This window comes from Mytilus galloprovincialis, chromosome 9, assembly GCF_965363235.1.
Source record: "Mytilus galloprovincialis chromosome 9, xbMytGall1.hap1.1, whole genome shotgun sequence".
Taxonomy (NCBI): Eukaryota; Metazoa; Mollusca; class Bivalvia; order Mytilida; family Mytilidae; genus Mytilus; species Mytilus galloprovincialis.
The window spans coordinates 63,891,867-63,904,794 of NC_134846.1; the positions used below are offsets into that span (position 1 = coordinate 63,891,867).

The 12,928-nt window shown below is 30.3% G+C and overlaps 1 protein-coding gene across 9 annotated transcripts in view; it reads right to left on the bottom strand.

The window, feature by feature from the left end:
• LOC143045609 (protein FAM13A-like) overlaps window positions 1–12,928 on the bottom strand; it is an 80,051-nt gene that overhangs the window by 29,421 nt on the left and 37,702 nt on the right. For 8 of the 9 annotated variants that reach the window (XM_076218222.1, XM_076218225.1, XM_076218223.1 and 5 more), the window contains 7 exons: window positions 12,739–12,925; window positions 11,691–11,814; window positions 10,915–11,004; window positions 4,138–4,310; window positions 3,743–3,796; window positions 2,241–2,329; window positions 87–132 (listed from right to left, as the gene is read on the bottom strand). In XM_076218222.1, coding sequence (XP_076074337.1) covers window positions 87–132; window positions 2,241–2,329; window positions 3,743–3,796; window positions 4,138–4,310; window positions 10,915–11,004; window positions 11,691–11,814; window positions 12,739–12,925 — 763 coding nt within the window. The remainder of the gene's footprint in view (window positions 1–86; window positions 133–2,240; window positions 2,330–3,742; window positions 3,797–4,137; window positions 4,311–10,914; window positions 11,005–11,690; window positions 11,815–12,738; window positions 12,926–12,928) is intronic. The other variant, XM_076218228.1, reaches the window with a different exon arrangement.

The window sequence follows — 12,928 nt, forward strand, 5'->3', positions numbered from 1 at the left end:
CTCTTTCGATTTTAAACAATGCAAACACTATCTGCACTTATTGTATGCGGTTGGTTGCTTTGGTAAAAGTAAATATAATAACATACCCATCATCTAAGTGCTCCACTTTAAGTGCTTCTTCATGAGAATTATCTGAAAGTATCAAATTATTGCTTTTGTTAGAGCAAACGTTCCTACCTATCATAACTAAGGTGACTTTTTTCTAGTACAATGTACTAACATTGTATAATTGATATTTCAATCAGTAAATGTTTATGTTCAAGGGTCAAAAATTGCTACACTATTATTCATATTTTATTCTTTTGTACTGATTACACATTTTCATTTCTAAATGCAAAAAGTGTCTATCCTCATCTACTCTTGTTACTTTTGTACATAATAGATTAATTCATACATTTAATAAGTAAGATGTTGACCTTGACTTTGGTCTTTGACCTTGATGATTAGTGCAAGTCATTCTATTCTTATTGTGAACAACCTTTTTGTTTTTTGCTGGCAAAAAATCATTGAATATATTCGGTTGATTAAAGAGGGACATATGAAGCTAAAAGTCTGCTGACATAAGATCATTCTTCTTTCACTTACAGTTATAATTTTTATGCCCCATTTATGGGCATTATGTTTTCTGGTCTGTGTGTCCATACGTCTGTTCGTTTGTTGGTTGGTCCATTTGTTCGTCTGTCCCACTTCAGGTTAAAAATTTTGTTTAAGATAGTTTTTGATGAAGTTGAAGTCCAATCAACTTGAAACTGAAACTGTTCCCTATGATATGATCTTTCTAATTTTAATGCCAAATTTGAGATTTTATCCCATTTTCACAGTCCACTGCACATAGAAAATGATTGGGTCATCCATGTACTTGGGACACATTCTTGTTAAACCTATAACTTATGTTGTCTGTTGACTTCTATGGTCGGGTTGTTGTCTCCTTGACACATTCCCCATTTCCATTCTCAATTTTATTGAATGAAAAATTGAAAGCTACCAAAACTAGAGGCTCTCAAGAGCCTGTGTCGCTCACCTGTTACTGTATTTACTGATGTCAGCCATCTTGGTTGGCAGGCAGGGTCATTAGACACTTTTTAAAAATAGATACCCTTGTAATGATTGTCGCCAAGTTTGGTTAAATTTGGCCCATAGTTTTAGAAAAGAAGATTTTGTACAAGTTACAAAAATGACGAAAAGTTGTTCAATATTGACTATAAAGGACAATAACTCCTTAAGGAGTTCTCTGACAATTTTGGTCATGTTAACTTATTTGTAGATCTTACTTTGCTGAACATTATTGCTGTTTACAGTTAATCTCTATCTATAATAAATTTCAAGATAATAACCAAAAACTGCAAAATTTTCTTAAAATTACTAATCAGGGGCAGCAACCCAACAACCAATTGTCCGATCCATCTGAAAATTTCAGGGCATATAGATCTTGACCTGATAAACAATTAAACTCTGTCAGATTTGCTCTAAATGCTTTGGTTTTTGAGTTATAAGTCAAAAACTGCATTTTACCATTATGTTCTATTTTTAACAGTGGCGGCCATCTTGGTTGGATGGCCGGGTCACCAGACATATTTTTTTAACTACATACCCCAAAGATGATTGTTGCCAAGTTTGGTTAAATTTGGCCCAATAGTTTCAGAGGAGAAGATTTTTGTAAAAGATTACTAAGATTTACGAAAAATGGTTAAAAATTGACTATAAAGGGCAATAACTCCTAAAGGGGTCAACTGACCATTTCAGTCATGTTGACCTATTTGTAAATCTTACTTTGCTGAACATTATTGCTGTTTACAGTTTATATCTATCTATAATAATATTCAAGATAATAACCAAAAACAGCAAAATTTCCTTAAAATTACCAATTCAGGGGCAGCAACCCAACAACTGGTTGTTTGATTCATCTGAAAATTTCAGGGCAGATAGATCTTTACCTGATAATCAATTTCACCCCATGTCAGATTTGCTCTAAATGCTTTGGTTTTTGAGTTATAAGCCAAAAACTGCATTTAACCCCTATGTTCTATTTTTAGCCATGGCGGCCATCTTGGTTTGATGGCCAGGTCATCGGACACATTTTATAAACTAGATACCCTAAGGATGATTGTGGCCAAGTTTGGTTAAATTTGGCCAATTAGTTTCAGAGGAGAAGATTTTTGTAAAAGTTTACGGACGACGGACGCCAAGTGATGAGAAAAGCTCACTTGACCTTTCAGGTCAGGTGAGCTAAAAAGTGGTACCTTTATGATGTTCATCTTCAGCCTCTGTATCATCTTCATCTCCAAACAAATTATTAGTAATGGCTTTGGTTATGGCATGTTGTACAACTCTGTAAAATTAAATTATCCCATTAATTGAGAGAAATATCTTCCAAAAGAAACACTGATACAGAAAGTAAATACAATGTTTAATGTCTATTCACAGTTTAAAAAATATACAATAAATAAACTAAGTAAAGTTAGTTTAAATCTATTTTGACATTATTTATTGAAAAAGATACAAGATATTCTTGCTTCTAATGAATATTGAGATGTACTTTTATTCCTGCAACTCAATTGTAGCTGACAAATCGGTGATATGTATAATTATAGATTTTACACATACCAAATCAATATAAATTTTGTATTTCATTCGGTATCAATTTTGGTTTAAGTGACTACTCTAAAAGCAATAACTTTTTAGAATAATACTGTCAAGGTGTAAACATTCCCCTTAAATAAGGATGTTTACAGAAATGTTAAACTTTTATGTAAGGTTATCACATTAATATTATGACAGACTCAAGGTGTAGGATCCTGTTATGGACAATTTAATGAAATCGTGATTCTAAAATTACACATGATCTTTTGACAGACTCCATTAAAGGAGAACGTAGAATACACCTTATCGCTATTTGTCCGCCATTGCTGGAAATCACACAGGTTCCCGTAAAATTTTGACGTCATAAAACAAAATGTCTGACGCCACAATGGAAAAGTGATTGTTGTTGACGTCAAAAGTTCAAGCGGACGGGTCAGCCGGGAATAGCGATAAGGTGTATTGGCACCAAAATGGACCTAAAATCAAACTGTCTATTCAGAACCAAATTTTGAATCTGTGTTTTAATAAAATATTTTTGTAGTTGTTTATAACAGTAAATTCTGCAACAAGCTAAAAGCAAAACAAATTTTGACAACTTTCACTAGTACAGATTAAGAAAAAAATAAAGAGAACAACTGTTGCTTAAAAAGATATTTAAACTGTAAGTGTATTATATATTCATTGGCAAAAATAACTTTGGGAGTCACTTGTGCTGTGTATATTTAGGCTTTTAGCTAAAATATTTATTAAATTAGCCCATTCTTGCTACATATCGGAAAAATCTGGCTTATTATGTCACAATTATGACGTCACATTCAAATCATGTCTAAATAATTTGGCTGATACATATACATTTTCTGAAATCCTTTAACAAATATAATTAGTAACATTATTGTGCATCATTTTATTTTCTGTGATTTTTCAAGCCAAAAAGATCTCAAAGTGTACAATCCCTTCTTATTCATTCACAACTTTTCTAGACTTAGGTATTTTGGACTGGACAAAAGTTTGAATACCTGCCTATTGTTGAAGATGGTATACAGACCAATAGATGTTTTTTTCCAGTTTTGCTTGATTATTGGGTTGCTGTCTGAATGAAAAATTATTTCTTTCACTAAAACTTTATTAAGAATAACTGTCAAATGTATATATATGAACTTACTTGGATGTTCTGGCAGATGGGACTGGAGATTCTATAATACTGTATCCTCCATCACTGTAATTAAATAGATATGTATATATTAACACCATATAAAGGCATTAAAACAAGAAGTTGAATGTTCACAATATTTTTTTTATCTAGGCTTTACAATCTTAGTATTATGATTGTTTCTCTCTTAAAATTTACCAAATTTTTTTTTATATAAATTACAAATATCATCTATTCCTAACATTCCGTGAAGAAGGCAGTACATTGACCTATAATTGATAACATTTTATACATCATGACTTAGATGCAGAGTTGTCTCATTGCTACATACATATACCACATCTTTTTATCTATATATGAATTGAAAAAGGATTGTTAGCTATTACATTTAAATAAAGTTTCCTTACCTGTCCAATATGAATGGAGAAGCAGCACGTCCTGTGATTTCATCATCACTAAACATAGGACTATGGATATTTCCTCTTCCTACAGTAAGACTTGATGATGTTTCGCTGTGATCGTTATGTTCAATATCCTCACCATCCTGGTAATGAACACTGTCGTAATTCTCATGACGAATCTGTAAACAAAATTAGCCTTCTAATAACAATGTTATAAATGGTACATCCTTTTAATTAACATATATATAAGTTTAAATGACAATATTAATGAAAGATGCCATAAATTATCACCTTTCACAAGGTCCTATATACGGTACTAAATGACACAGCAGATTTGAAAAAAATTGTTTGTTCCAAAAAACATACATGTCAAAATATTTATCTTTCTAACTGATGAAAAATAACACAATATTACAAAACAGAGTTCATTTCAAGAAAGAAATCATTACAGGATTTTTTGTTAGTATTTCCTTTGAAAATCATAGAAAATGGGAATGAAGAACCCGTAATTCTATCTAAAAACTCCGCTACATTTAGAATTTTCTCTGTAAATAATTATAATTTACTACTTTTTGCCAATGATTTCTATTACCAGACAACTCACAACATTTCCATAAAATCTAATCAAAATGTCTAGTCTGACTATTGCATAAAGTAGCTGTTATACGATGATCATTCAAGACTTCAGATTTATTGCAAAAAACAGGAAGTAAAATAGGTGTAAAATTGTTATCTACCATTAACAAATTGTCTGTAATTCCAGAGGAAGGAAATGGTCCATGACCCAATCACTTTATGAAAACAGTATTGACAATCATGCTATACATTGAATGACAATTCTCAGACACAATGTTTGAGTGTTTAGACCATCATTAATCAAGTCAATACAAAAGTTAATACAATAACAACCATCTCTACCTTGACATAGTTTGTTTTTCTGAAACAGACCCCAAAAAAGAAAGCAATCATTAAAATGATGATGATCAAATATGAGCTTATTAGTTTTTTTTTGTTGTTTTTTTTTGCATTGTTTTGACCTCGAGCATCACTAAAACCTCAACATTAAAATTTCTCTTAATAACTGAGTTTTTTATTTTATTTCCCATCCATTTATGCTTACAATCTGCATATGAAACTTAACAGAAAGGAAGTGAATGTCCAAAGGAGAAGGTTTCAAATAAGATAGCAATCTTTACATTTTAAAATATATCAAGTTTCATGAAAAAAGTATTACAGAATGCTGTAAACACAGATATTTCATGTTTGCAATGCATAAACTTTTAAGCTGGTATACAATTAGTGTATCAAAAGATCAGTGCACCGTTAACATCAATATTTTTTTTGGTACAAACTGTTTTTTCTTGTGTTTTATGTGATCCAGAAATGAGAGAAAAAATGTTGATGTTTACAGTAATTTCTTTTTTAATCCTCTCTTGTTTTCTTTATTTAATAATCAATGTATTCATAATGAACTGGTTTTTTTTTCAATGAGATGAACACAAAACATTTTTATCCAAGTTAAGTTACAAATAGAATTATATTTTTATAGTTGTAAAATGTATCTTTACTCATGCACTATCAAATATGAACAAATAAAAGCATGCTTATGACCATGTAGATGTCTAAAAGAGGTTTGGCCATAATCAATAATACAATACCAGCACTGTTAAAAATGATCATGGTAAATATGTGTGCCTTTATTCAAATCTTACTTAATACCTGTACTATGTAAATATTTACACATATGCATATATATCATTCTGAAAATTCAATTTTTCATATTGTTTACACATCACTCCCATTTTCCACATGCAGACAGTATTTATTTACTTTCCATTATAAATGCTTTTAATATATTAGACTTAAAAGTATATTTATATGACTTTACAATTGAAATGTGACTTTAAAGTATATTTTGAAGTGTTTAAGTACAGAACTACTTAAGTTAACATTTACAACTTTGCATGCAGATTTGTAGAATAAGATTTTCTGTATATTTCATTTTATTAATAAAAGACAACTTTTAATAAATATATAATTTTATCCTTTCTCATTTTCATAATAGAAGAAATATAAGAACTTTTTTTACATGCTTACCTTAATAAATTCAATATAGATGACAGTAGTACACTATAGATGACAAAGTTACACTAAAGATGACAATGTTACACTAAAGATGACAAAGTTACACTAAAGATGACAATGTTACACTATAGAGTAAGTAAGTAAGTAAGTCATTTTTATTCCTTTGAAATCCAATATTACAGGATTGATACCAAGACAATACAAAACATACAAACATATTTATCATACCAAATTCATAAACATTGTATATTTATATAAGGAGGTGGTACCACAAAGTTATTTAGTACTTAATAAAGCATTTCTAGAAATGTACATGTCGCTTTTACAATAATTCTAATTACATCAGTCTCACCACACGTATACAAAAATTTAAATCTTGCTTTTCATATTTAAAAAAGATGGGAACTATTTCACTAATTTTGGAAAACAATTGGTCTCTAATTATATTTAGTTTTGTACATTTTAAAGTGAAATGAAATTCATCTTCTACTTCTATCAGACACAAAGGACAAATTCTTTCTTCTACAGGGGTTTTAGTGTGACGCCCTTGTTCAATTCTAAGAACACTATTACTAATGCAAATTTTAGCAAAATGCCCTATTACTTTTCTGTCTATATTTAACAATAAATAGGTTTCCAATTTATAATTTTCTTTAATCTGTCTTTATGTTCTCAGCTTATTACCGTGTACTGATTTATTATCACAAAATATATTTTCTTTCCAATAATTAAGATATCTATCATTAAGTTTGGTATGAATTGCTTATAATAATCGCCTTTTTGAAATAGTATCATGATTTTTCCAAACATGTGAAAAATTTAATGTAGCAAGTAACTGTTCAATCTTTTTAGCAAATCCATTGGATATCTATAGATGACAAAGTTACACTATAGATCACAAAGTTACACTATAGCTCACAAAGTTGCACTAAAGAAGACAAAGTAACACTAGAATTGGCAAAGTTACACCACAGAAGACAATGTTTACGCTAAGAATAAACTCCTGGGACTACATAACAAAACTTGTATCACTAGTTTCTAGATAATGGTACTTAATCTTACACAGATATTACTAATACTTGTTTAAAATTAGATTTACTGTGAAAGTTTAGGAAGTTACTATCATTCCATTTCCTATTTCCCTGTATGTATAACTGCTTTTCCTAAAGAAAAAGACCACATTCTTGGTCCATCAATAACAGTAAGATATGTATAACATACTTGTTTTGAATGAATAAGATGGATTACTGAGTAAATAATAATAAAGTTAGGTTATTAACACTACTGGATACAACTATTTACTAATACTCTCTCATATAAATTAGTGGTCATTATAAATAATACAGTAAGGTTATTAACCTTATAGGTCATCCACTTCCGGACGTACATATTTTCTTATACTTTCTTGTATAAATTTGTGGTTATTAGCAAGAAGGATCTCGGACATTTTTTCTTTTATAAAAGTTTTTTCCTCTTCTAAGATATTTAATAAACCTCGAATAAAATACGGGTTTAAAAAATCTAAGTTTAATTTTTTAATTTTATTCCAGGTCTCATAAATATCTTAGAGAGGAAAAAACTTTTAAACAAGAATGTGTCCCCAGTACACGAATGCCCCACTCGCACTATCATTTTCCATGTTCAGTGGACCGTGAAATTGGGGTAAACCCTCTAATTTGGCATTAAAATTAAAAAGATCATATCATAGGGAACATGTATACTAAGTTTGAAGTCGATTGGACTTCAACTTCATCAAAAACTACCTTGACCAAAAACTTTAACCTGAAGCGGGACAGACGGACGAACGAACGAATGAACGAACGAACGAACGAACGAACGGACGCACAGACCAGAAAACATAATGCCCCTCTACTATCGTAGGTGGGGCATAAAAATGGAACTTTAAATATTTCTTTTTTTGAAACTTAAATACATATATTTCAAGTGCATTAAAAGTAGTCAGAACCTAAAGTATTTATGAATACCTTCCAATTCACCTTAGGAAATATCCCATAAATCTTAAACAAAGATCAAACCATACTTCATACATACATGTGGATTTTATTACATAAAAATACATGTAGTTAGAACCTGGAATATTTAAAAGTACCTTCCCATTGACCTTAGGATAAATTTGATGAATCTTACACACAAAGGTCAAAATGTACCAGAGAGACTCAAGATTTTTCTTACTATTTTCTTTTCTGAGATATATACGATTTAAGTAGGCAGGAAAAGTAAGGTTTTTTACTGTAACACAGTATTGATTCCTTCTTTTATAACTGTCAATTCAGTGATGGCACTGGGCCTCTTTAAGTAATTAAAATTGTACACACGAGTGTTTATAAAAATTTAAAGCATACAAGACTTGAGACAATTAATCATATGTAAAAAGCTTTATAAATAAATCATAGTCTAATGTTATGTATGTTATAAGGAAAATAGAAGATTAATTTCTTTTCAAACCTTTTTAATAATAATACCATTTATCACGTATATAGATATAGGAAGATGTGGTGTGAGTGCCAATGAGACAACTCTCCATCCAAATAACAATTCATAAAAGTAAACCATTATAGGTCAATGTACGGCCTTCAAAACGGAGCCTTGGCTCACACTGAACAACAAGCTATAAAGGACCCCAGAATTACTAGTGTAAAACCATTCAAACTGGAAAACCAACAGTCTAATAGCTGGTTTCAAATCTCAATAAACATATCCAGGGCATACAATTCTCTTGCTTCTATAGTTCAATCCTCACTTTTAAAACCTTGTTATATATTCAATAAAAATATACATAACATCTTTAGTAGACAAATTAAGCAGCATGACTACAGCATTGTAAAAGTCAGACTTGTTATTAAAAGAAAAACCTCTTAATTGGTACCACCAATACTGATTTAGTAAATCTACCTACTACCTAAATTACAAAGTAATTATCGAATCGATGATCACTTTTCAAAAAAGATTTCAATATGACATTGGCTGAACTTAGATTTCCAGATATATGTATTAAATAATGAAGTAATAAAGGCTTGGTACTAAGCTACACTATTTTAGAAGATATAGTCTGAACATCCACCCTAGTACAATCTAGTGCTAACAGCAAACCTACATTAGCACAAAGATAGTACTTAGATAGTGACAGACTGTTAAAACATACCATTTGAGCGTCTGCTCAACAAATGACAGGGGCATTTAGTAGTCTAGGGTAGGGGGGACCAGCATTACATATTTTGTCAATATGTCAATTTATTCTTAGGGCAATTGTCCCCTACTGAATATTTCGGGTTTTCCTTAAAACTTGACTAGTTATTGTTTGAAGCATACATATTCACTTAATTACACACAAAAATAATGCATAAGAGAGACTGTCGATTTCTGCAGGTCAATGGTCATAATATTTGTTAATAACATATCATAGATTAATAATAGGTCCGAAAGAAAAAAAATGGTAAGATAACAAGATGTAGGGTTAAAGGTTTGGTAATATATAACTACTGATGTGATAGAAACTATAATTCCAATTGTTTTGGAGCATATTAAGAAGAACAGTAAAGGACCTATACTACATCTAGAGGCAAAGTAAATAATGCTATACAAATCTAATTGATTGTAAGAACAAGGCTACAAATATTTTGACACAAAAGAAAAGAAATGCATAGAACATGTAGAATTATAAAAAAAAAAAAGAAATGCAAAGAATAATCAAATTATGTATATCCATGCAAAATAAATAGATATGTACATATGTGCTACATATTATGTAGTTTGGAAAAGCTTAGAAGTGTTTGCAAATGACACTCTTATATAATATGGAATATCCAAGACCATCAACAATTTTCCACAGGTAGAATAATACTTCAATAAAAGAATAATGTAATAGTAATAGAATGGATCAAAAGATTCATCCAGTCTATGATAATAACTATTTCTTATTGATTTTAATGATGTCCACAACATCATCACAGACAATTGCATAATAGACAAGTTTATCAAGTACCCACCCAGACAAAAGATTAAAATCCACATAAATCAAATTTATGGACTAAACAATTTTAACCATTCCCATCACCCTTTTAGTTAGTTCAAGGTAAAACACTTGATGAGCTACATGTATATACATTTGAAAAGTTTTACATAAAAAGAGATTATATAAAAAGAAGATGTGGTATGATTGCCAATGAAACAACTCTCCACAAGAGTTGTTTCAGTGATTTCAGCCTCTGATATCTAGAAATGCTGGCTTTGAAAGTCTAACTTAACTCCAGCTAGTAATTTCGGTGTAAATATCTGATCTGAAATTTCATTTGAAATGATTTTCAGAAACCTCTGCTGGTTCTGACATTTTACTATGAAGTAAAATAAAACTTCCATAAGCTAGGAATGTATGCAGATTTAATAATTTATATGCTATGTTATGAGAAACCCAGAGACATATAATGCACATTTCTAAGCAAAATGTCTTATGCTTTTCATGCAAAATGTGAAATGTCACTTGCAATCATATCACTTTAACTTACTAAACAGCATTTAATTTTTATAAGTACCATATATTTCTACTTTCCATTTAAAAGAAACCATAGTTTATGTTTAGATATTTGTGTAGTACTACAAAGATTTTGTGGTATAATGTATACATGAAGACGTGCAAAGCAGAGATAAGAACACACACATATATAGTGATTGACATCGTACCTTCCTTGGTGATGGTACAGGTTTATCCTCAATATAAACTTTAGGTGGGGGAGGACGAGGAGGAGGAGGTGTTTTCTGGTTTTTCCTCAGCTGTAAACGACAATTATATTTAAATCTACGCTTATTGCTGCCACTTATATAATAGTTCACAATATATCCTTTTCAAAACTTATATCGGAGTTCATAACACATCTTTTGTTCAAATAAGGATCAACAACTTGTTTTAAACTGATACTACAGATTTTAACAAATATTTAGCAATAGCACAGCAAAACTATAAATTTTAGAAAGTATCTAGCACAAATATGAATGCACATCCTCTTTTCATGAAAACATGTACTACATTTATTTTCAATCCAAGTATATGATTTTAGCAGACCTGTATATCTGTACTAGCTTTATAAACTACTTATGAATCATAAACTCAAACAGAAAATTGAATCATCATGCTCGTCAAGACCTGAAAGTGTATCTCCTTCTTCACATTTATAACTTTTAGATTTTATATGAGTAAAGAAACTAAAACACCATACATGCAGGTTAATATTATTAAATAAAACTGTGATACAAAACTATTTTTGGTTATGTATAAAATTTCTCACTACTAACATGCAGATTATATATAGTGCTGCTATGTAGTATGTATTCACATAAATTTGTCCTTATCCTTTTTTTTAGTGAAATTCCATATTCTTCTTTGCATGTACTACATGTACTATATATTTAACTAAATTGACCCCATAAAAAAGCATGAAAATCTTCTAACTATTTCTTACCCAGTGTAACTCTGGTGGATCTTCATTTTCATCCCTAAATAAACTATTGTAGTGAGCTATGAACTTATACACTACTTGATTTATAGCACCTTGGTCCCTCAAACCATCAATTCCCTGTGCACATCTGTAACATATACATGTAATAACATTATTTATAAAACAAAATGGTTGACAATGTAAGTTTACAAAAACAATTTTGTCCTGAAAAAAATATGGTTTACTCAGTAATATTGCATTCATTGTTTACCATATTATATTCTTTAGACAGCCAGCTTTAATAAAGAGCTGTGCCATGAGGCCATGATATGCCAGTCTCTTTTTCAAAGAATAAAGTTCCATAACTCCTCAATGTCATATCAGAAATTAAAAAAAAATACTGTAGGGAAGTTATTCTAATAGATATAAACAGTCACCAAAGTTTCATGAAAACTGCAAAAAGCACAAAAAACTGAAAATCTTCCATTTTATATGAATAAAATTCTATAACTCAAAAATGTAAAATCTAAAATTTATAAAAATCAGGAAGTAGCTTATGTCAATAGATATAAACAGTTCACCAAAGTTTCAAGAAAACTACTAAAACATGTCTGAGTTATTGTCTCCCTTTTTTAATAAAAATAACCTTAGATACAAAAAAAATAATATTTATACAAGATGAAAGGGAACTCATGTCAATAGATATAAACAATTCACAAAAGTTTCATGCAAACTGGTTAAAGCATTTTTGAGTAATGGCCCAAGATATTGACTATGGACGGATGGAAAACAGTTTACCATACTGCATCCCATAAACCGGCTTACTAAGAGCTGCAGAGAGTTTATAATACCACCTTCACGTGCATAAGCTAGCAAATAGTTACAGAATCTCTTAGAATACAAGAAAGTGTCTGAGAACAGTATTGTTCCTGCTAAAGTGGGTAAGACAAAAAGACAGGGAAAAACAGAAAGATGGACAGTTAAAGGTAACACTTGATACCTAATCGCCTAGGGCATGGGCAAATAATTAATAGATGACATACTGAATATAATAATGAATATACATTCTTACCTAAATATATTTGGTCCAAACACAATGGCAAGAGACATAGCAGTCATTTTGTTCTGTTTCTCATGTTTAGCTACAGTGATCAGAAAACCAGACAAATACTTCAGTAAGTTATAATGTTCCTTTGGTAGATTATCATGTAAACACTGCTTTAACTGGTACAAACAAGCTTTTATATCATTTTGGTAAGCTG